At 37.5% G+C, this 24,262-nt stretch overlaps 2 protein-coding genes across 4 annotated transcripts; both read right to left on the reverse strand.

The window, feature by feature from the left end:
* Nucleotides 1–1,503: 1,503 nt before the first annotated feature.
* Nucleotides 1,504–5,476, reverse strand: LOC123871005 (pre-mRNA-processing ATP-dependent RNA helicase prp5-like). The gene is made up of 5 exons (XM_045914522.1): nt 5,468–5,476; nt 4,468–4,478; nt 3,957–4,286; nt 2,978–3,132; nt 1,504–1,614 (listed from the first exon to the last, which is right to left on the reverse strand). Exons 1-5 carry the CDS (start codon nt 5,474–5,476, stop codon nt 1,586–1,588), a joined length of 534 nt encoding a protein of 177 aa, XP_045770478.1. The 3' UTR covers nt 1,504–1,585.
* Nucleotides 5,477–10,110: 4,634 nt separating this feature from the next.
* Nucleotides 10,111–23,772, reverse strand: LOC123870706. 3 transcript variants are annotated; one of them, XM_045914079.1, is made up of 18 exons: nt 23,620–23,772; nt 22,946–22,972; nt 22,377–22,409; nt 20,985–21,128; nt 20,215–20,397; nt 18,697–18,915; nt 18,131–18,307; nt 16,994–17,179; nt 16,269–16,445; nt 15,392–15,592; nt 14,732–14,878; nt 13,946–13,975; nt 13,388–13,420; nt 12,701–12,838; nt 11,586–11,792; nt 10,968–11,113; nt 10,345–10,821; nt 10,111–10,302 (listed from the first exon to the last, which is right to left on the reverse strand). In XM_045914079.1, exons 1-18 carry the CDS (start codon nt 23,666–23,668, stop codon nt 10,168–10,170), a joined length of 2,709 nt encoding a protein of 902 aa, XP_045770035.1. In that variant the 5' UTR covers nt 23,669–23,772; the 3' UTR covers nt 10,111–10,167. The 3 variants fall into 3 exon arrangements, with proteins under 3 accessions (XP_045770035.1, XP_045770034.1, XP_045770036.1); XM_045914078.1 differs by having other exon boundaries at nt 10,111–10,821; nt 23,620–23,771; XM_045914080.1 differs by lacking the exon at nt 23,620–23,772 and adding an exon at nt 23,367–23,613 and having other exon boundaries at nt 10,111–10,821.
* Between the last annotated feature and the right edge of the window lie 490 nt (nt 23,773–24,262).

Here is a 24,262-nt window from a genome sequence, read left to right on the forward strand (position 1 = left end):
ACTAGCAGCAGGGTAGGACCCAAAGAGTATAATGTAGGTATACCTAGGACCCAAGCTGTCAGTCGTCAGGGCTCCAGAGTGAGGACCTTTCACACAATGCATGCCGGGCCGTCTCAAGAAGTACCTACTGAGTAAGAAGTATGAATTATTATTATTATGTTAAAATTCGCCACCAAAACCACACAAACCTCATTACAAAAATTCATACCACCTTGCATAATGTATATATAATTATATATTTTGTAATGTACCACACTGATAAATATTATACCTTAGTTATAATTTAGTAGTGTACTTAGCTATTTTGCAAACTGCTAAAAACTAGCAGCTCCATCTAGCGATCATAAATAGATTTTATGTTATATACTTAACGCAGCACAGATGGCGCCAAAGAAAAAACTTCGCAAGGAACCATAATATTCAGTCCTGCCTTCCGTGCAAGGAACCTACAAAAATGTTCGTTGCAATCTTGCAAAGAACCTTTGTTTTCTTTCAGATCCTAAACCCTACGAAGTAATTAGTAGCAGCAGTAAGCGTCCTAGTCTCTAGCTGGCAGTAGTGTCAGTGGTGGTAGCTAGGTAGTGTGGAAGCCTGGAAGCATTATAATTTTCCATTCCATTCCATCAGCCTGTAAGCGTCCACTGCAGGACATAGGCCTTTCCAAGAGCCTTTCCAAATTATTATTAAAAACTATGTAAGTAGTTGGCCCACCCTAGTTTCGCACGGGTGGGCTAACTTACATTTAGGGTTGGCATCTGCCACTTCTTGATTTACGGGCTACCAGCATAAAAATACGGGTTTTAGATTTTTTACCGGAGAGTGGAGACAGTATTTTACATAATTTTTTTTTTATACTTAGGTATTGTTAGAAGCTTCACCTTTGGAAAATATTCTCTCTTCTGGACGTGAAACGTCAGGGTTTGGTTTCGCCAGCCAGCTCCGGCTGAATTTGTAAAAAATACGAGAGCTTTATTTACTCCGATTTTTTTTCGCAATTAAGGGTTTTTGTTTTATCATACCCTGAAATACAGGGTAACCCGTAAAATACGGGGCATCTGGCAATTCTACCTACATTCCATCCTTCAGGCCCAAAATATTGAATTCCTAAAATGTTGAATTCTTAGTGATAAATGAAACAAATCCGATTTTGGCAATTCTTTAGCCTCTTTACCATCGGGTAGATCCCATGTTAATTACATAAAGATTACTTAATTGATTAACAGTTTCGGAGATGGAAAACGGGATTAAAACAAAGTCAACCTTATTTTTATACCTTATTATTTATTGCAATAGAAAAACACAGTTATAGTAGGTTTATATTATGTTTTGTCGATATTCCTACTGTACATGAATGCCCCGCGTATTATACATTACATTAGGTACCTCTATTATATTATAAGGTACTTATTTACGCGATTGCCCCTCAAAGTAATCTCCGTTTACATACCTAATCTCCGATTTTTTAATTGGCGACGGCCGTTTTGGTCTAGGTGTCGCAGGTTTTCTGTACTTCGGATCAGTAAAATGAATGTACATGTTAGCAGGATCAATAATGATTTCGTTAGAAATAGCGTTTTCTGAATTATCATTCAATATGTTTAGGCATATTTGGTCCTAAAACAAAATAACATCACACTTAGAGTGTCGATTTCTATAGAGCGAACTTTGACTTTGCTCACGACAATTAAAACGAGAAAACGTTTTATCGCTGACATAATCTGTCTCGCTTTAACTGAAACTTAAGTCTGAGCAAAGTCAAAACACTTATGCTCTTTAGATCTGAGCCTAAGCCCTAATTCGCACGATCGTTAAAAAAGCGCTGTGTTAAAACTCGGCGTTGCGTTAAAAATACAAAATGCGCGTTAAAAAAGCGTTGACGTGTGAACAGATACTTGGGAATGCATTTGTTCTATTTGACGTTTGAACGCTTTTTTAACGGACGTTAAAAAAGCTCTCGTGCGAATGAGACCTTAGTCCACCACCACAGTGTATCACAAGAACCTACAGTCACCGGTGCCAATTAGATAAGCGTAGTGTACAGTGGGGTACACTTACACACAGATCATTGAAAAGGGATCCGTGGGGGCACAGTTATTAAATGTTTAGGTAAATATCTTTACCTCCACTTGCTCGTAAAATGTTACTTTACAAAAGAAAGGATTTCATTGTAGAGAACTGTAATCGGGCCTTTACTGGCCGCATTTCCACGAGGACTGGAAATTGTTGGACAGTTTCGTACTGATGATAATTAATTTATATGTATATTTTTTTTTTTAGTAATTTGTTTTTAACTTTTTTTAATTTTTTTTCAAACAAGATCGTAACGTTCGAATTGGTGTGTTTCAGACTGTATATGGTTTGAGTTTTTTATTGTTTCCTCGCAAATGGAGGTAAAGCACTATACAACTCTCGACCGAAATAGCAATTACCGACCTCGTTTAGTTTAAAAGCTTACTTTCAAAATCACTTGAGAAGTCCTCGGCTTCGCCTCGGCCTTCCAATATGACTCGGCCAGTAATCGCTTTATTTCAGGCCTGGACTGTAATGTACCTACTATTAGTGAGGCGCCCTCCGGCACGATAGCACAGAAAAAAAAAATTGGTTGTCTGTAAAGTCGGTTTACTGACGATAGTTGAACGTGACAACAAAGGCCGATCGCGGCGTTACCTCGCCTGCGGCGAGATAACGCCGTACCTAACGTAACGCCGCATGAGTCATCTTTTTTCGTGCGTGCAGCCGGCTGTATCGAATTATAAGACGTTCTCACGTCAAAAAATCAAAACAAAAATAAAACCGACTTCAATAACCACAAACACTAAAAAGCAAAAAATAATTTTTGTTTCTATGTAATGTATGTTTTGTGTCTAATGTATGTATGAAGTCGAGCGAGCATAATAAAAGAAATCTAAGACTTCATACATTACCAGGATCAAATGTCTTTTTATCCTGGTTCACGAAATAGAAATAAATAACAAACCTGTGCCTGTGTCCGAGTACATCCTTTTTTTTTCATTTTCAATATAATGTGTATTGATATCGCTAATGCGATGGTTGTGAAGACAACAGCAACAATAAATAAAATCCAGTATTTGGACAGGTAAGAAGGTTCTTCGGGAATCTGAATAACCATCCCTAAAATTAATACAGATACTTAGGTTATGGCTTAAGACTTTGACCAGAAGACATCAAACGGCAAAGAAAGATCTTTTACAAGCGGCAATTCCCTAAAAAATCGGTCAAGTGCGACTCTGAATCGCATACGAAGGGTTTCGTACCATCGTACTCGTACAAGAAAGAACGCTTGATTTTCTTAAACTTTCATGGTGGCCACTTTGAAATTTTTATTATTTATTGTTATAGTGACAATAGAAATAAATACGCATTCTGTGAAAATTTCAACTTTCTACCCATTTCGGTTCACGAGATGAGCCCGCGGACTGACTGACGGAAGGACGGACGGGCGTACGGACGGACAGACAGTTGAATCTTAATAATAGGGTCTCGTTCGCAACCTTCAGATACGGAACCCTGTAATGGTGCATGAAAGTGCATTGAATTAAATGTAAGGAACGATTAATTCAAACCTTAGATTATGGAACTATGCAAACAAAAATCGTGTTCTGTAATGCTGTCAAAATTAGTATGACACTGGACATCACATTGTAAGCAAAAACGAGTAAGGCCTCATTCGCACGAGAGCTTTTTCAAACAGAATTATAGCGTTCAAATAGAACAAATGCATTCGCAAGTATCTGTTCACACGCCAACGCTTTTTTAACGCGCACTTTGTATTATCAGCGCAACGCCGGGTTTTAACACAACCGCGCTTATTTAAGGCTCGTGCGAATTAGGGCTTACAGCCCGTAAAAATTTTTGGTCAGAATGGCCTATGCAGCTGTAAGTCTCTACTAGTGCAAAATAAAGTACTACATAGAGGTCGTTCTTTATGTTCTTACCTTTGTCTTCTATCTGGCTTTCTGTACGTGTTTCTTCTGTCTGGCTTTCTGTAAGTGTTTCTTCTGTCCGACCTTCGGTACGTATTTCTGTCTGGCTTTTTGTACGTGTTTCTTCTGTCTGACCTTCGGTACGTATTTCTGTCTGGCTTTCTGTACGTGTTTCTTCTGTCCGACCTTCGGTACGTATTTCTGTCTGGCTTTTTGTACGTGTTTCTTCTGTCTGACCTTCGGTACGTATTTCTGTCTGGCTTTCTGTACGTGTTTCTTCTGTCTGTCTTTCTGTACGTATTTCTGTCTGGCTTTCTGTACGTGTTTTTTTTGTCTGTCTTTCTGTAGATGTTTCCATAACTCGTTTTTTCGAAACATATAGAAATTTTATCGAAATTTGTTTTTCACAATGATGCTTAATGAATGTTTTAGTGAATATTTGGCAAGTGTAAACTGCCCCACTAGTATTTGGATTTAAATCTATAGTTATATTAAGATTTCTATGATTCATTACATGACTTACGGTCTTTGTACCTGTAAAATTAAACATATCAAAATATTACATACTAGCTAATCCGCCCGACTTCGCTTGGGTGGAAATCTTTGACAATTCTTTCAAACTGGGAGATGTACATAATATACGTTGGCTCAAGTGGTGAACGAATGGGCGAATGAAAAATAATGTTTAGGGCACAATGTCGATTAGGGCTCAGATGAAACGATTTTTCCCGGCTTAATTCACATTATTACAATTTTCGTATGGTTCTCTAATTTTCCAAAAGTAAAATACAGCCTATAGTACTGAAGAATAATGTAGCTTTCTACTAGTGAAAGAATTTTCAAACTCGGTGCAGTTGTTCCAAAGATTACCCCCTAAAATAAAATCACAAACGTTACCTCTTTCTAATATTAATATTATATTATATAGATATAATAAAGATATGAAATAAAGCTTCCCCTGCACTTCAAAATGCTTCTCCACAGTTTTTTGTTTTTTTTTTTTTTTAAATAACATATTACAATATCAACTTAAAACTAGCCTTACCTAATTACTATACAGAATACAGATCATGCCCGCGTGGAATGGTGCCAAGAATATTGGCTGCATTTTCGCGCTGGACAGCCAGGCTGATCCGTTGCGCAAAAATGAGCCAGCCCTTCTATCACTCGATGAGGCTATTAAACGCGGTGAAATGTCTCGTAAAAATTCCACAGTTGGTTCTCTGCCAGTCATGTGCTTTGCACCTTAGGATTAAAATTATAAAGAGCAAGCCAACCTAGGCTACCTAGTCACTCACCTCTTATCCAATTTATATGAATATTTTGGGATTTAGATTTGTGCTTTTTTCTACAATAATTTGTTAAAAATTTTTTTTTGGATACAATCTGACAATTTAGTGTAGTAACTTTCTCCTTATCACTATATCTGTATGACATCAAATCGGTTCCAATCGTCATTTTTGATTTATCAAACCCAGTTATGCAGACACCTGTAAATGTAAGGGTGCAGTCAGCTGATGTACCACAACCATTATCTATCTATATGTTACGGGCAATTTGATAAGTCCGGCCACTATTAATAATGGCCGGTCTGTATTAATAATGCCCGACTCAATTGGGCAATGTGATTAAAACAGCATGATTAATCAATTTTTCCCGGCCATTATGAATAATGCCCACCCTATCTTGGGCAAAGTAATAAAATAGGTGAACTGTAGTGTTTTTGTTTATTAAATGAAAGAACCTAACCTAACCTAAGCTTTTTTTTTATACGTGGGAAAATCCTCATGGATACCTACCACCGCGCTCGGGGAGGCGAGGTAGCTATGTCGGACTCTTACCGACTAAAACCCCACGGCTTACCGTCTCAATCGTTGTCGCTGGGCACAGGGACACGAACTTATTGAACTGCGACCCGGCTAACGGCGCCCGCCAAGGCAGGCCCAGCTCTGGGACTAAAAGGGGCCCCAACACCGTTTAAGGCTCGCCGGAAACAAAGCTTGCCTTCCAACTCAAGGACTTACTCTCCCGCGGGTAATAGACTCCCCGTGTCTATTACCCGGAGGCCCTACTCAAGGGGGCAAGCGACGGTCGTGTGCAGCTCGCCTGCGCCCGATTCTCTTGCAGCGCATGGGATGAGAGCTTTCGGCTTCCTCTCTCAGCCGCTCCGCTGCCTCCTTCTGCGTCATTACTTCTTCGCTGAAGGAGACCATCGCTTACCAGGCCCTCTAACTGTCCACCATGGATTTAGTCACGGCGGGCAATGAGAGGTCCTGCCCCATAATATCCACCAGTGCTTCATGCTTCCTCTTCGTCCAGTCCTCGAGGATGGGATGGATAGCTTCGATAATCTTATGACCAGCAGTGGGTGACTCGAGCCTCCTCCGCTAATGGAGGAGGAGCTAACCTAACCTAACCTAAGGGCCTCCCCCCGCACGTACGCGCCCCTGCCAACGGCAGAAAAAAATTTATCACATTGTCCGGCTACAAGTAGGGAATTATTCATACTGCCCTGTCCAAGTGATAAATTCAAGCTATCTCAAACACTGACTTATCACATGGACCACGAGCCGTCGGGCATTATTAATAAGGGCCGGGCAAAGTGATAAATTAATCACTTTGCCCAACGCTCTTGGGAATTATTAATAATGGCCGGTCCTTATTAATAATTCCCAATTAATCACGTTGCCCGTAACATATACATATAATAAAATTGTAGAAAAGTGGTGTCTGTACAATGGAAATATAAAAAAAAAGTAGCAGGGCTTGTTATTATATCGATGCCGAACCCGAAATCGTAATTATTTTTTTTGTCTGTTTGTCTGTTTGTCTGTGCACGCTAATATCAGAAACGGCTTATTCGATTTAGATACGGTTTTCACTAATATATAAGATTCACTTAACATTTAGTGTTTATTTCATGTCAATCAAAAAGTTATGTCAATTTAAAGAATCACGCTGCCCGAAAAGTCACTATTCCACGCGAACGAAGTCGCGGGCACAGCTAGTAATTATTAAGTATATTACGGTTTTATATTTCCTTTGAATTTTTTTATTAGGTAATTTACAATTTTTAGTGGCCCACTGTACTATAATATGCTATGCCCAGTTAAAACCGTACTGTTCACTAAGCTATTACACTGATCGCAAGCAATTTACTCTTATCCATTGAGGAGTTCTGTTCTCCATCTCCGAAGATATTCATCAGATCTTCACCAAAATATGGGACCACCTGCAAAGTTGCACAGTCGGTAAAAAAATAGCTGGCCTATTAAATGTTCTTTACCAGCTGTTGGTCGTAGTATATCTAAGCGGTAATTTGAGATCTAAGCTAAGAATTGTATGTTTGTACAGTGGGATGCAAGTGGCTTACCAGTAGCTTCTTCAAGGAAACCTCGGATTAGTAGTCTTAGGCTGAGATCTATAGAGAGCACTTTGCTCAGACCTAAAAGCCAGACACTGTTAAAACAAGACAGCGTTATACCGCTGGCATAAAGTCTCGTTTTAACTGAAACTTTAGTCTAAGCAAAGTCAAAGTGCGTTTATAGATTTCAACCTCAGTATAAGATTTTTTTCACTAGCATTGATAGTATTCGAGTGTTGCAACATTTCAGTCTTAAAGTAAAATGAATCTTATGACCTTTGTTTTAAAGCTCATGTTTGTCCATACATCTACATACTGACGTACAGTCAGCGCCCCAAGTGGAATAATGTTGCGAATTTGCGAAAATCGGTGGTATTCAATTTTCGATTTAAAATTTAAAATTTATAAGCTCCATTTCACTTTAACGTTATTATGTTTGACTCTTGAATTCCATCAACGTGTGGTGAGAAGTAAAATCTCATACTAAGCCATTTGGAAACATATTTGGTATAATATACCCACCTTCTTCCTTACATGAATTAACTCGTTCCTCATCTGAAATTAATTTTAAAACGAGAAAAGTTTAATACACATATAATGTATTAAAGTTTAACACATATATGTGTATATGTATTAAACTTTTCTCGTTAAAAATTCAAATATGACACAGGGAGTTGCAGTGCCCTGCGAATACTAGTGCATTATATTTTTTGAATTTAATATTATTAAATGCATACATAGACTGCTAAAATCATAACCCTTCCTTTTGGCTTTGCCGCAGTCGGGTAAAAATAATATAACCTATTGAATCAAAATATAGCAAGATCCCACTGCCGCCAGACATTCCTTATTTTCTGAGAAATAAAATGTGTGGGATAGAGTAACGTTAGTATGTACTATACTTTACTGAGTTTACCTTACTTATAGTCTGAGTCGCAATTTTTAGGGTTCTGTACCTCAAAACGAAAAACGGAACCCTTATCACTTTGTCTGTCTGTCTGTCCGTCCGTCCATCCGTCCATCCGTCCGTCCGTCCGTTCGTTCGTCGTGTCTGTCAAGAAAACCTAAGGGTACTTCCCGTTGACCTAGAACCATAAAATTTGGCAGGTAGATAGGCCTTATAGCACAAGTACAGGAATCAATCTGAAAACCGCGAATTTGTGGTTACATCATTAAAAAAAAATTAAAATGTGTTTCAATTTTCAAAGTAAGATAACTATACCAAGTGGGGTATTATATGAAAAGGCTTTACCTATTCTAAAACAGATTTTTATTTATTTTTATGTTTAATAGTTTTGATTTATCGTGCAAAATGCTGGAAAAAGTACCCGAGTACGGAACCCTCAGTGCGTGAGTCTGACTCGCACTTGGCCGGTTTTTATAATTTGCTACTCAGGAAAATATAAAAATCATCAAACCCTTCTCATTCTGAGCGGAAACCAGTTCTTAGTAGAGAGTTTAGCATATTAGCTGCCCCGTTGGCAAGGGACGTGCGGTCGCTTCTTAAAATGTGTTAATATTGTTTATATAATATATGATTTGTGTTTTTTTGATTTTTATGTTTTATGTATGCATTATAATTGTAGAACTTACGGGGGTGACATAGTCATCTTAGACTAAACCGCCACCAAAAAAAAAAAAAGAAAAAAAAGTAGAGAGTTGGCGATAAGTTGATAATGATGGTGTAAAAAGGTGCAACACTTACATGATAACTTAAATAAGATGAAGAAAAACACTAGGGATTTAATTAGTATCATAATAATTACAATTAATATAACTTGCGTGACTAAAAGTTAGGAACAATCACTGTAAAATAACTGCATACATTAGGTATGCAGTTATTTTACAGTGATTGTTCGTTTGATGCATTTAAATTATCTGAATTAGAAGGAAGGAAAATAAGTATTTACCTTCATGAAATATTACAATTTCATATTATGACTATTTACCTATAACACATTACGCACTAACATGACAGTGCGTCGCTTTATTAGAATTTAGCCTTATTAGAATTCGGCTGGTTACTAATATGTACCTATTAGTCAGATAATAGGTAATAACCGGTCTTTCTAATAATAAATAAATAAATAAACTTTTATTTCAGGCCATTAGACCCATAATTTTGTTAGTATGACAAATCACTTAAACTATGTTAGTCGGTACTTATTTCTAGCTTAACAACTAATTCTATAACTAAAACTATAACTAAAAAGCCCGAGGGAGCCTCTTGGCGCCTATGTGCGCACCCCCCCAGCACCTCCAGAGAGGACTATCTAGTTTCCTGGCCAATGCGCTGAGAAGAGTGTTGGTACTACTTATTAGCCTGCGCATCATGGACGCGGCACGCTTGCGCATGATCGCGTAGAAATCATCCACGCGAGCATCCGCAAACATTGCCGACGCACTGCAGTGTCGAGGCTTCCTCAACACCGCTCTCAGCACATTGGTATATTGAACACGCAAGGCACTGTAGGTCCGCTGCCTGTAGTCCGTCCACAGACTGCACGTGTAGAATGACTGGCAGGAAGCCCTGAATAAGGTCAGCTTTACTTGCCTAGTACAGCTTGCAAATCTGCGGGCTAACATATTGCCTCGGACCGACAGAGCCCGGCGCTCTCGTTCCATGTCACTGTCATCCCTCAGGCTGTCGGTTACTACATGACCGAGATACTTGAACTCAGTTACTTGCTTCAGGGGATTACCACATAGTTGGTTCTTTGGTTTAAAACTGGATAGTTTGTTCGTTCCGGGAAGTTAAATAAATCACAAGTTTTTATATTCATTAATCATTTACTGAAGATAGAAAAATGTATACCTATTCACCCGCTAAACAACGGTAACAGTTGGGCTGTTAGACATTTAGGACGGGATCTCATACAGCTCCGGTTCGCTATACACATCAGAACTATATTTCTCGTTCCCTGTGTTGGTATAACTTGCCGCCGTATTGTCGTAAATATGAACGCGTTTGGTGTTCTTCAAAACTTGAGCAATGTTATTGTAAGTTGCCCCAGTATTCTTGGCACTTTTGTCAATGTTATTGTAAGTTGCCCCAGTATTCTTGGCACTTTTGTCAATGTTATTGTAAGTTGCCCCAATATTCTTGGCACTTTTGTCAATGTTATTGTAAGTTGCCCCAATATTCTTGGTACTTTTGTCAATGTTATAGTAATTCGGCCCCGTTTTCCCTGGACCGTTATTGTAAATTCGCCTGGTATTGTTTGCAACATTATTGTACATCGATGGCTCATCGTACTCGAGTCCTGATGTGTTCGAATAATTTTCTGTTTTTCTAGGTAAAGGTTTAGGTATGATTTTAGGTTTTCTTGCGCTTTTTGGTATAGGCTGAGTGTACATTGCTGTGTACGGGTCGCAATACACTTCTGTGGAGGTATCATCGTTGAGTTCAGTATATAGGTCGTTCAGTTTGGGTTCCGAACGCATTTTATTTTGAATTTTAGGAATGTCATCCAAACTTTCTGTAGACCCTTTTGGGTTGAGGCGTGTTTTGTCCTGAAACAAAAAGTTTTTAATTTTTTTTTTTAATTGAATATATCTAACTAAACCTATAGACAACATGCCTATATTACTAAACATGCTTGCCGAATATTGGCACTGAAAAGCAAGGTGAATCAAACGCACAAACAAGAGAAACTTACCTCTTTAGGACTGTTCTTCGATTTTAATACAACACATGTGGCCACTATGACCACTACTACAACAATGAAGACAATAAGTCCAGTAACCAATACAATCCAGTTGGACTCGAAAAATATCTTCATTCGCTCGTTTAAAGTAAGATTTTCTGGAAAAAAATACAATTTTAAATAGATGGATCCGTGTCGTCCACAAGGCTGAGAATTAGAACTATAGAGCGCATTTTGACTTTGCTATACCTTCGATAAAAACTTTACTAAGGCCCAGTTGCATAACAGGCGGTTAAAGTTAACTTTGACCACCACTTATAACACATTTATAATTAGTATACCTATTTATGTATGGAATAGGTAAGGCTCTCCGTGCGTAGAATCGATTGGAGGTTGAGACTTGGAATATTTCTTACAACTTGTATAAACCGTGTTGTTGAATAACTTTTTTAATAATAAATTAATCAATGTTATTTTATTTTTCTGTTGTTTCTGTTATTTTTTTTTGTTGTTTCTGTAATTTTACTTTTTGTTGTTGTTGTAAACTTTTTTTTTAAATATGGTAATAGTGAGATAATAAATAAATAAGAGAGTACAAATAAATCAACTCTCTCTGAAAACTACGTTTACCATCGCTCGTCTGTTCCTCTGCATTCATAGGATTAGATACTACATCCGGAAAGTAAAGGAATGTAATGGTCTGTGTGACGTTATCAATGGGAGGTTGGGACTTGGAATATTTTTCACAAGTATAAACTGTGTTGTTAGTGTCTGGTGACAGTTGTATAACTTTTTTTAGATTTCTACACTTCTCTTCATTGCTTATGACCTGTTCACCTGTAAATTAAAAACAAGTAAATTAACATTACAATTTTGACGTTCTATCGCATAGTTCAACCATTTATTTTTATTTCAAAAAAATTAGAATAGATTAAAAAAAACATTTGGTAGTTGCCGTGAAGTGTGAGTGAAGCGGAAATGGGGCCGGTATTTAGTTCTTGCCACCATTTCAAGCGAGCAAGAATTATAACTGACATTTTCAGAGAAGGTTCCATGGTCAGGCCGGAACGAAATTGTGTAGAATACATTCTACAACAAGTGTAAATTAAAAATTTATAACACCCCCGACAAAGTATTTGAGTTTTCCAAAACATCATTTTCAAATAAATAATTATGTATTTAGGCAACGTCCATCTTGACAGCTTGACATTTGTCAATTGACATAATATTATGAACCTAACGGTTATCTAACCTTCTTTTCTACAAGAAAACTAGAAAAGAGCTGATAACTCTTAAACGGCTGAACCAATTTTTTTGGATTATAGCTAAGAACACTCTCGATCAAGCCACCTTTCAAACAAAAAAAAGTAAATTAAAATCGGTTCATTCGTTTAGGCGCTACGATGCCACAGACAGATACACAGATACACAGATACACAGACACACAGATACACACGTCAAACTTATAACTCCCCTCTTTTTGGGTCGGGGGTTAAAAAAAGGATCTGTGTACTTGGTTAGCCTGATTTCTGTAAAAATCTGTAACTTTGAACTAGACGTTTTGCACAAATGTGGAAAACAACAGACACAATAATAAATTATTCATACAACGTGTGTACAAAATTTCATTGAGTTTGATTGGTTAATAATACCTATTCCAATGAGAAGCAAACTACGTTTGCTTGAAGCCCGCTATAATTATTATAATAAACAATTCATAGTAAAGACATTAAATAAAAGGTTACCTTTCTTCCAATGTATTGAAAAATCATCTTTTAAAGGTTTGCTAACCGTTTCACTATAATGACATTCTACTGTTACGTCCATCGTCTTACTATAGTTGTAAGATTTAACTACTTTGTCATTGATAGTTATGCACAACCCTGTAATAGCAAAGTGATACTTAATTACATTTGGCCCACATATCCGTCATCTTTTACTCCGAAACAAAGCTGATACCCTGTGTAGATGTGCATTGGAGGTGAGGGCGTCGCTACAAGCCCCGACACAAAAACCTCTATAAGAAAACTAGAAAAGAGCTTTCAAACGGCTGAACCGATTTTCTTCGATTATAGCTAAGAACACTCTCGATCAAGCCACCTTTGAAACAAAAAAAAAACTAAATTAAAATCGATCCATTCGTTTAGGAGCTACGATGCCACAGACAGATACACAGATACACACGTCAAACTTATAACACCCCTTTTTTGGGTCGGGGGTTAAAAATGTAATGTGTGACACAATTAATATCGTTCAGTTCGTAACATTGGCAATGCTCCGAATTGGGCATATCGGCTTCGGAAAACGAAATTAGAATCCTGCGCAACTCTTCATCTCATACAAATAGTACTATGGCTGCTATGGATACTTCGGATGCGTGCGTAAAGAACCTTAGGCTGTGCTCACATTAAAGTTACAGCAGATATACTTACTTTTTTGGTCACATATCTTGGCTCGTTCCGCATCTGCAAAAGAAACAAAACCTCGAGATTTGAGAGACCACGAGAATTGGTGGCTGAACCTACCTAATGTCGCGGCCACATTAACGGCCAACAACGCGATGTTCAACGGCGTAGATGTAGCCACGATTAACGTACAACGGCATTCACGATGCCGTTTGACGTTAGACGATTTTAACCCGAATTCAATTCGTATTAGACGTTAACTGTTCAAGTGTGGCCACTCAGTTTAACGCGTTGATTATCGCGATAACTATGGCGTTGTTGGGCATTGACGTTAACCGCCGCAACATAATGACGGACGAATGAAATTAGCACGATTTTGTCACCGATAGAGAGAACGGGGGAATAAAGTGTACTTGACTTTGAAGACCTCCCTGGCGTAGTGGGGAGCCCTGTGGTCAAATAATTGTCTCTGGTCTGGTCTCATGGAAGGCTTCGGCCGTGGCTATTCGTGCCGTATAGCCGTGATCGAACTTAATCTAACAAACAGTTTCAATAGATGATAAAATAAAAATAATAAACAATTACCTTCAAGATCACACTCGTTAACTTCGACATCTGAAATAATAAAATTACTAGTATGATAGTCTAATTCGTTCCGATTCTATGACTACATAGTATTCTTAATTTTATACTTAGGCCGCGATTACACCTGTAAGTTTTAATCATGTAAGTTAATCATGTGAGCTACTTACGTGAGTAAAACTTACAGGTGTATCCGAAGCCTTGTTCTTATAGAACAACCTAATATTACTAACTAGCTGATGCCCGCAGCTTCGCCCGCGTGGATTGGTCAGATCCCCTGCAGCATCAGGATTGAGGAGTTGGACTCCAATTTTTTTATGAAACAATGTCGCAAAGTTCCTTTATCGATTAAAAAAGAAATGACGCAAATCGGTTCAGAAATCTCGGAGATTTCGTTGTACATAGGTAGAAAAACACAAATCCCTTTTTCAAAGTCGGTTAAAAAAGTAGCCTATGTTACTCCCTGGTCAATTCTCTACTTGTCTGTGAAAATCCCGTCAAAATCGATTCAGCCGTTCCCAAGATTAGCCTTTTCAAACAGACAGACAGACAGACAAAAATTTTAAAAACGTGTGATTCAGTTATAGTATCGTTCAAATAACCATATGAGCTTAATATGCGGTAGTTATTTCGAAATTACAGACAGACACTCCAATTTTATTTATTAGTATAGATAAATAATATTACCAAGCGTACCAATGCTGGGTTATCAGCAGCAACAAATGCATTATTTTATTCCTAGACTTTGATCATAGTTAGTGTAGCTACAAACAAAAAAAAAATTCATACCATTTTCATAAATAAATCTGAGTCGAATTTTGGAGTTTTGTTTAGAAGTTACAAACATATTGTCCTCGCAATCTATGTAGGATTCATTTCGACCAGCAAATAGGGTTATTTTTAATGAATTTTGGTCTAAACTCTCAAAGATACCATCTGAAATGAAAGAAGTTTCTACTAAAATCCTTTATACAAAATAAGAAGAAGAAATTTCAATAATGCTGCGATTACACCTGCAAGTTTTACTTACGTAATTCATTGATAACGAATTTACTAAGGTACTTATAAGAAAGTTTACATATTTAGTAAATTGTCGTAAGTTAATCATGTAAGCTACTTACGTGAGTAAAACTTACAGGTGTATCTGAGGCCTAAGAGTAACACATTAACAGTAGAAGAGGAAGGAGATTATCGCAAATTACTTAACACTAAACCAATAATTATTAATTAAACATAATATTGTATAAATCATCCTCTTGAATTACTCTATCTATTGGTGAAAACTGCATTAAAATCCGTTGCGAAGTTTAAAAGATCTAAGCGTACATAGAGATAATGGGGTGTGACTTTATTTTACACTATGTAGAGAATAAATAATGTGGATTATGGGTAGATGGTTATTTATTTATTTATTTTATGTACTTAGTCTTTATGGGTTTGAGGACTTACCAAGCTTCTCAGTTTTCCATAATATCGGAGTATATGACATATTATTGTTAGGACGACTACGGTAGAATTCTTCTGCGTGTGAACATCTCGCTATTACGATTGCGTTTTCTTGCTTGTATTTATGAATTACTTCTTTATCATAAATAGTTTCTTTACCATCTTCTTCTCCAGCGTTATTATTGATGTATATTCTAAGTTTTGCTGTAAAGGTTTAATCATCAACATCAACCCATCGCCAGCTCACAACTTTTTTTTGGGTTCGGTACCTCAAAAGGGAAACGCAACCCTTATAGAATCACTTTGTTGTCTGTCTGTTTGTCTGTCTGTCCGTCTGTCGGTCTGTCAAGGGTACTTCCCGTTGACCTAGAATCATGAAATTTGATACGTAGGTAGGTCTTTTAGCATTAAGTAAAGGAAAAATCTGAAAACCGTGAATTTGTGGTTACATCAGTCAGACTCGCGCGCCGAGGGTTCCGTACTCGGGTGTTTTTTCCAACACTTGCACGATAAATCAAAAACTATTTTGCATAAAAATAAATAAAAATCTGTTTTAGAATGTACAGGTAGAGCCTTTCCTAGAAAATGGGTATTCATAGCCTACTCATATTAAAATTGGAGGGAAAACTGAAGCCGGGAGGAAGCTCCATATTCCAGCGGTTCAGACTAGAAACGAGGAAACGAATCGCTTCGTACGTGTTCGTGGAATTTCGACTACGTACGGGTGCAGACCTTGACGATGCCTTACGGTACGATAGTAGAAAAGTGAAGGAGAAACCAGGCTAAAAACTTTTAAGAAGGGTCCTCCTTTGCTCGCGGCCTGCACGGACCGAGGGTCCCTCGGGCCGGGCCCCTGGCATCAAAACAAGATTATTCATACCGTAAATAAACCTTAATCGAATGGAGTTGGGTGGGTTGGTTGTATTAAAAGAAACTTGATTTCCCAAATTTTCCACGCAATCTATGTAGGAATTACTTTGATCAGCAGATAGTGGTATTACTATTGTATCATTATATGTATGATAATATTTTATTGTATTATCCTTGTAAGTACTATCTGAAATGAAAGAAAATACAAAAACATTATAAAATTTTAGTGGATTATTTTCATTCTATACTTCATATATCTATACATAAAGTAAAACCGTAACTGGATGATTTCTGTACATTAAATATATTTTGAAAATTTTAATCGGATTATTAATTATTATTATCGATATACTTAGACTCCAAAACATTTTTTTCTGTCTATCTGTCTGTGCTACAACTACTGAATGGATTTAAATGTAATTTGGTGCGGTGGTAACTGATATTCCGGATTAACATAATATAGATAGGGTAGATTTTATTCTAAAAAATTGGTTGTCTGTAAAGTCGGTTTACTGACGATAGTTGAACGTGACAACAAAGGCCGATTGTGCTACTTTGTCGCTCGTTCCGCGCTCTCGCTTGCACTTCAAGCCTTACATGGAACGCCTCAGAGCGAGGTAACGCCGCATGAGTCATGTTTTTTCGTGCGTGCAGCCGGCTCTATCGAGTTATAAGACGTTGTCACGTCAAAAAAATAGGCATTTTTCGGATTACGGGATCAATTTTTTAACATACCAAGGTCTTCAGTTTTCCATAATATCGGAACAGGTGATATTTTACGATATGTATGTACTTCGTCATCGTGTGAACATCTCGCGGTTAGATTTACGTTTTCTTCGTTGTATGTGTGAACTACTTCACGTCCGTTTTTAGTATCCTCTTCTTGTCCAATGATATTACCAATGTGCATTTTAAGTTTTGCTGTAAAGACTTACAGATGTACAATTATTATCATACTAGCGACCCGCCTCGGCTTCGCACGGGTGGACACTACCACGAAAAATCCTATCTATTTTCCGGGATAAAATATAGCCTATACGGATTCGGAAGAACCCCTCTAAGTAATGGTAAAAGAAATTTTGAAATCGGTCCAGTAGTTTTTGAGCCTATTCAATACAAACATACAAAAATACAAAGGTTTCCTCTTTATAATATATGTTTAATGTTTATACATACGTACAAAAATATAAAGGTTTCCTCTTTATAATATATTGATATAGATAAACTTCATAATAAATGCGGAAGTTTATCTGTCTGTCTTAAAATTTTTACACGGGTTACCCGCGATATTCCGTATCCTATGCGCGATAGATTGCATCCCAGGGACATAAGCTACTTTTTGCTCCGGAAATCAAAGAGTTCCCTCAGAATTTTAACCCGACTGCGGCAAAGCCAAACGGAAGGGATTTTAGCAGTCTATGTATGTATGATTGTATCCAGATTCTGTGTGTTTCGACGTAGAGCCTATACTACTGGGCCGATTTTGATGAATGAGGTGTCAATTGATTCGTTGTAAAGGTCCGGGTGACGTAGGCTATATTTTATACAAAAAAAAATTGACCTCAGGAATGTTACATCAAAAAAAGTGGAGGTCTCCAAAGAAATTTTTTTTGCTATTGTATCGAGTGGGATGTCAAATGAAAGAGGAGAAAATTCTGAGCTCATTTATATAAATGTACAATAATATTAAAATATACCAAGCGACAGAAAAAAAAATTACTCTAATATTTCAGCGTTTTTTTTTTTTTTATATTTAAGACGATCGCAGTCGGGGATTTAGTTTTCAACTTTATCTTGTTTATTCTAAAACCTTTATCATTTATAAAAAAAATTATGTCATTGTTGTTCACAATGGATTGAATGGGAGCTTACCCAACTTAAATTTAAGACTAAAGATGTTTCTCTTTTGTACCGTGACGCACGTTTTGTCTTTAGCATTTTCTCCAATCAAAAGACTGCATTTGTAGCAAATTCCGGTCATGAAAGCAGTTAGCTCCTGCGTAATCGAAACTTGCATATCACGATTATTACTGCCATCAAAACATTTCTCTGTAAAGAAAATGGAGACATACTCGTAGCATTAAAAAACTGGTAAGAGCGAACCACAATTGCGCATCGAGGGTTCCGTACTCGGGTATTTTTTCCGCATTTTGCACGATAAACAATTAACATTAACTATTGTGCATAAAAATAAATAAAAATCACTTTCATATGATACCCTACTTGGTGTACTTATCTTACTTTACCCAGTGCGGGATAGCCTCATACCTACCTCAAATGCCGCTCTGTGCGGGCAAAATAGCCTTATTATATGTTATCTTATATCTAATAGGTGCAAGTAGTTAGGTAATCCTGTCTCTTTATGTGAGAGCTCATAAGATAGTATGGGGCTAGTTTTCCCGCTTTTTGGGGCTCTTTTTGCCAGCACCCTTACTTACCATCTAAGAGTTTTTTTTTAGTATCATCTGAATATAACATCTTCAGCAAAAATGTTTTGGTGTTCTCGGCACTACTGACCATGCTACATGTCACGTTGACTATTTCATGGTCGAAGTAGTAATAAAGGGCGCCTTCTGCGTTAGTGATTTTAACTGCCGAAGACGAGGACGCTACTTCCCCTACCGGGGTACCGTCGTTTACAGTTACAGTTATGCTAGCTGAAACGTAAGATTTTCAATTAAAATACGAGTACCTACTTAATACAGGTACGAATTAAATCATGTTCCACAAGATGTTCGAGATCCTCTGCAGCACCAAATTACAGCTTGAGCTGAGATGCCGCCTTGTAAAGTGCTATGTCTGGTCCACCCTCTTGTATGGTTGTGAAACTTGGGTTCTCAAAAAGGAAGCAACTAACCGCCTGCAAGCTTTCGAAAGGAGGACAATTCTCATTCCCAAGATTAGTTTTGGAAGGGAGAATTGCAGGCAAAAGAGCTCAAGGTGGCCAAAGACGCAAATGGTTGGACGATATAAGGGGGTGGACAGGGCTTAGTTACCCGAAGTTGAAAGAGGCGGCTCTTAATAGAGAAGCTTTTCGGATGATGATCGCCAAAATTCGTTTCGAAGAAGGCACGCGATGATGATGATGATGAATTAAAACATTAAAAAACCGGGTAATTGCAAGTCGGACTCGCACAGTAAGAGTTCCCTATCATTGCACAAATCTACGGAATGAAGTTAGTATAGCGCTCTCTATCTTTCAAGTGGCGTGCAGTTCACACAGGCATAAAAGCACTGCTTACCCTAGTTGAAATAGCTCAATGCTCAGTGTTCGTTATGCACTGCTTGAAAATAGGTGCCTGTCTAATTTATGCCTACCCTGACTTCAAACCCTGTGCACGCCACTATGGCAACCTATCAATTTTATGGCATTACGTAACAGGGTGTGACCAGGACGGTAGCAAAAACGAAGACAGGTGATAGCACTGATGATTACTGATAAAAGGTACCACAAAAAAAGAATCTCGAAAAAAAAATTTCTAACTCCGTTCCTCGGACGGTATTATAGCTACTCCGTGAATAAATGGTCTATTTAAGTCATGATCAACAGTGCTATCCATACTAATATTATAAATGCGAAAGTGTGTCTGTCTGTCTGTCTGTCTGCTACGCTTTCACGGCTCAACCGCTGAACCGATTTGAATGAAATTTGGTACCGACTTAGGTTATTTTTCGGGGAAGGACATAGGCTACTTTCTATCCCGGAAAAACAAACAGTTCCTGCGGGATTCCTAAATACTCATCCACTTGATCGATTCGTATGAAATTTGGTACCGAGGTAGCTTGGGTCCCTGTAATTGGCATAGGCAACTTTTACTCCCGGAAAATCAAATAGTTTCCACGGGATCTTTAAAAACCTACATCCACGCGGACGAAGTCGCGGGCATCCTCTAGTAAACTATAAAGTAGTTAATTTTTTTACCACCGCTAATGACTAGTCTGAGGATTTTATTTACCGTTATATTCCCCTTTTTTTGGTTTCGGCCTTTCATAAATGAATGTAATCTTCGCTGTGCTAGAGATTTCACGTGAAGATGTATCATCTTTCATACAAGTGTACACCGTATTGTTAGTATCTGGTGAGAGTTGTATAAACCGTTGTAGATTTCTACATGCCACTGTGCTGAGTACGTCTTTACCTGTAATTTGAAAACAAGCGAATCAATATAATCCTTTACTATATCCTTTTTTTCGAAATTGAAAATCATCACTTCACACTTAATATTATAAAGGCGAAAGTTTGTGTGTGTATGTTTGTTACTACTTCACGCAAAAACTACTTGACGGATTTGGGTGTGGAATGGAGATAAATAATATCCTGGATTAGCACATAGGCTACTATTTATCTCGGAAAATCAAAGAGTTCACACGGGATTCCTAAAGACCCATCCGCTCAACCGAATTGTGTGAAATTTGGTACCGAGACTAAACTAATATCTATGTCTGTGGTTTTCCACATTTCTGTTAAAATATTCAGTTTCAAAGTTACACGGTCTTAAAAATTTACATTCAAATCTTTGAGCCCCTGTAATTTTAAAACTACATATTTTTCGAAAAATCTAAAACACCACAGGCACAGATATTAGTTTCTAGAATATGTCTGCAAAATTTCATGGACTTTGGTTGCTTAATATTCAAATGAAATTGGAACTACGATTGTATGAAGCGAGTGACGGAGAGAGCCCTGTTAAAATTTAGACGTTGTAATAAAAGTTTAGGTGCCTACCTTTCTTCCAGCTTAATGAAAAATCGTCTACAAAAAACGATAGTCTTCCATTATAATGACATTCTATTGTTACGTTCTTGTTATAGTAGTAAGTATATGTAGGTTCAACTGGTGTCATTTCGTTATTCATTGTTATGCACAAATCTGTAAAATCAAATTACTTAATCAATCATCTCAACCTATCATCATGGGTTTACTTTCTGGCATACTATAATGAAGATAGTGGGTACATATCGATTAATTAGATGTTTTAATTTGTCAATAGTACGACCCAGTTACCCAGAAAATAGGATACTGGCCAAGTGTGGACTTTGGATCATACATGAATTCTACCAGTTAGCACTTGGCTTTTTGAGAACATTATGGAGAACTCTCAGGCGTGCAAGTTTCCTTGCGATGTTTTCCTAACACCGAAAATACACCGAAAAGTTTTTTGACTATCCTATAGGTATAGGGCTTGCACTTGTTTGAATACCAAAGAGTAGGTAATGAAACAGCCTAAGGGCGCGCACATATGGCGGAGCGCAGCGCAGAGCATTTTTCACAGTCAAAATACTATCGACATTGTCCTCATTGAAATAATATCTAAAATCAATCGTGCATCCGTCGCACAGGCCCGCGCGTGCTCGCGCATTCTCTGGTAGAAGTTCGCGTAATGTGTCACGCGATAAAAAACCTTCGCGGGCATGTTCTGCGCTGCGCTCCGCCATATGTGCGCCGGCCCTAAGGTGGAGCGCTACAATTTAGACCCTAAGGTTTGGAATGCCCTTTCGGTGTCAGTGTTTCCTGCAATGTTACCTATAATACCTTCAATGCAATAATGTGTTGGCAACTTCTAGGTAAGCGCGCACAATCTAGACCTCATGATTGCTTTTTCATCCGACTGCGGCAAAGCCAAAACGAAGGGTTATGATTTTGGCAGTCTATGTATGTATGTATGTTTGTTTGTATCCAGATTCTGTGTGTTCCACCATAGTGCCTAAACTACTGGGCCGATTTTGATGAATGAGGTGTCAATTTATTCGTTGTAAAGGTCCGGGTGACATAGGGTATATTTTATACGAAAAAAATTGACCTAACGGATGTTAAATCAAAAAAGTAGAGGTCTCTGAAAATGTTTTATTGCTATTGTATCGAGTGGGATGTCAAATGAAAGAGGAGAAAATTCTGAGCTCATGAATATAAATGTGCAACAATATCATAATATATATATACCAAGCGACACAAAAACAATTTTACTCTAATATATCAGCGTTTAAGACGATCGCGGTCAGGTTTTAGTTTTTAACTTTATCGTGTATAAGCCGTATAAGCATGATTGTCGCCAAGTGCAAGCCAATCTCGTAATAATGCATTGGATTGGTAAAGGGTAAAGTACAGTACATATTATACCTCTTTTGCCACACACTTTGGCTCGTGTATCATCTGAAATTAAAACAAGATTAAGTTAAAGAAAATCCAGAACATCCATTTGTTAGTCGAATTTAATAAGTACATCCATATACAGGGTAAAAAATAAAAAATATCAGAAAGCTCTCGGCACGTAATTGTTATCAACTAACAACTTCAGTAGTAGCTGGTACATGATATTATATTCGATAATAATTTTAATTATTTTTTACTTTTTAGTGTTGGTGTTGTTAATAAAGTCAGTTTTTTTTTAAATTTTTTTATTTGGTACATTTACAAATCGGTCCTAACCTCAGCGTGCCGGCGATCTTGCGAAATGCGAAAATTTGTCCGTCTATATCAGTTACCTTTTGCGGCGTAGCCGCTGAACTGAATTGATCTTTTCAAAATGTGGCACAGGTTGCATACCTACTGGAGATGGACATAGAATACTTTGCCCGGAAAATCAAAGAAGTTCCTCAGGATCGACATGCCTACCAGACCTAATAGCATAGTTCAAAAACGAAACATATGATCAAGCGTACCTAGGAGGTCAAATAAGTAAAAATTACCTTCAGGATCACAAGCAGCATCAACATCTGAAACAATACAAGCTTATATACAACAGTTTTCATAATTAGTTACTTTAGAAAGAAAAAAACTATTGTTTTTAAGTTGTGCCACACGTTACTTCACATAATATTATACCTAAGGGTTGTTTATCGCGACGCCTCCACCACTTTAGCATCAAAGCCAAAAAACTTATACTTACTAAAAACATTAACAATACTAATCCATGCTTCCATACTTTACTTATTAGAAATGTATGTATGTCTGTCTGCTAGCTTTTAACAGCCCAATAGTTCTGAAAGGTACAAGAGTTAGCTTACATCCCGGAGACGGACATATGCTACGAAGTACGAACTAACAAACAAACACACAATTTCGCATTTATAATATTGGTAGTGATAGCCCATTGCCTTTTCGACTTACCAGATGATTTTGTTGGTTCACCAGTGGATATCTTCGTTTCGGTTCTTATGTGTACAGTGGATTCTTAAGTAAACTTTTATGCATCAAATAAGTAAATAATAAAATAATTATAATAAAGCAAGCGCCTAATATAGCTGCCCTAGGGCTCCATTTACTTAGGTAGATAGGCTTTTGTAATAGTAATTCTTATAAGACATAGATGAACTTTTGAGAAAATTGAAAATCGATGCGTGAGATTATAAGAGGTACTTACAAGACAAGAAACAAAGAAACACTGCCACAGAAAACCTTATAAGAGCCATTACAATCTTCTTATATATTTTCTATAGTTTAGAACAAACACAACACATAGTCGCTTAACTACTTAATCATCTAAATAATGACGTCATTTCAATTGAACCGGGAAGGAAAATAGTATCCCAGATAGGTATGTAGCATGTGCATAATTGTGTATAATATACCTATGTAAGTAAGTAATTTATATTGTTTTATTCTTTTTTTTACTGTTGAAAATGTTGCAGTAAAACTTAAAGTTAGCCTTATTACTGAAGAATACTGGCTGCATTTCCGCGTTGGACAGCCAGGCTGATCCTTTGCGCAAAAAAAAATGAGCCAGCCCTTCTGTCGCCAGGTGAGGCTATTAACTGCGGTGAAATATCGCGTAATGTTTTTAGCACTATTAGGTACTAGGAAGATGATGCCCGGAACTTTTCAGACTCTTCCACTTCACGTCGATTTTGCATTTTGAAAAAGCTCAAAAGAATCCCGATTTCCCGCAGGTCATGAACGATATTTAAGCAAAAAACCACGTCGACCTGTTTGATCTATTTTGGCGTGATTAAAGGACAAACGAACACATTTTTTTCCTTGTATATTGTTAAATTTGTGTTTTTTTT

This window comes from Maniola jurtina, chromosome 13, assembly GCF_905333055.1.
Source record: "Maniola jurtina chromosome 13, ilManJurt1.1, whole genome shotgun sequence".
Lineage (NCBI taxonomy): Eukaryota > Metazoa > Arthropoda > Insecta > Lepidoptera > Nymphalidae > Maniola > Maniola jurtina.

What these genes read in the sequence shown, in the direction of transcription:
- LOC123871005 (XM_045914522.1), bottom strand. An exon ending in AAGCCAGATAGAAGACAAAG is followed by an intron (nt 3,133 to 3,956) that starts GTAAGAACATAA and finishes TATTAATTTTAG; the next exon opens with GGATGGTTATTCAGATTCCC. An exon ending in GTACTCGGACACAGGCACAG is followed by an intron (nt 1,615 to 2,977) that starts GTTTGTTATTTA and finishes ATTTTGTTTTAG; the next exon opens with GACCAAATATGCCTAAACAT.
- LOC123870706 (XM_045914078.1), bottom strand. Translation starts at nt 23,668, where the DNA reads ATGGCTCTTATAAGGTTTTCTGTGGCAGTGTTTCTTTGTTTCTTGTCT. An exon ending in AAAAAAAGGGGAATATAACG is followed by an intron (nt 18,916 to 20,214) that starts GTAAATAAAATC and finishes CTTACGTTTCAG; the next exon opens with CTAGCATAACTGTAACTGTA. An exon ending in TAACGAGTGTGATCTTGAAG is followed by an intron (nt 13,421 to 13,945) that starts GTAATTGTTTAT and finishes TTTCTTTTGCAG; the next exon opens with ATGCGGAACGAGCCAAGATA.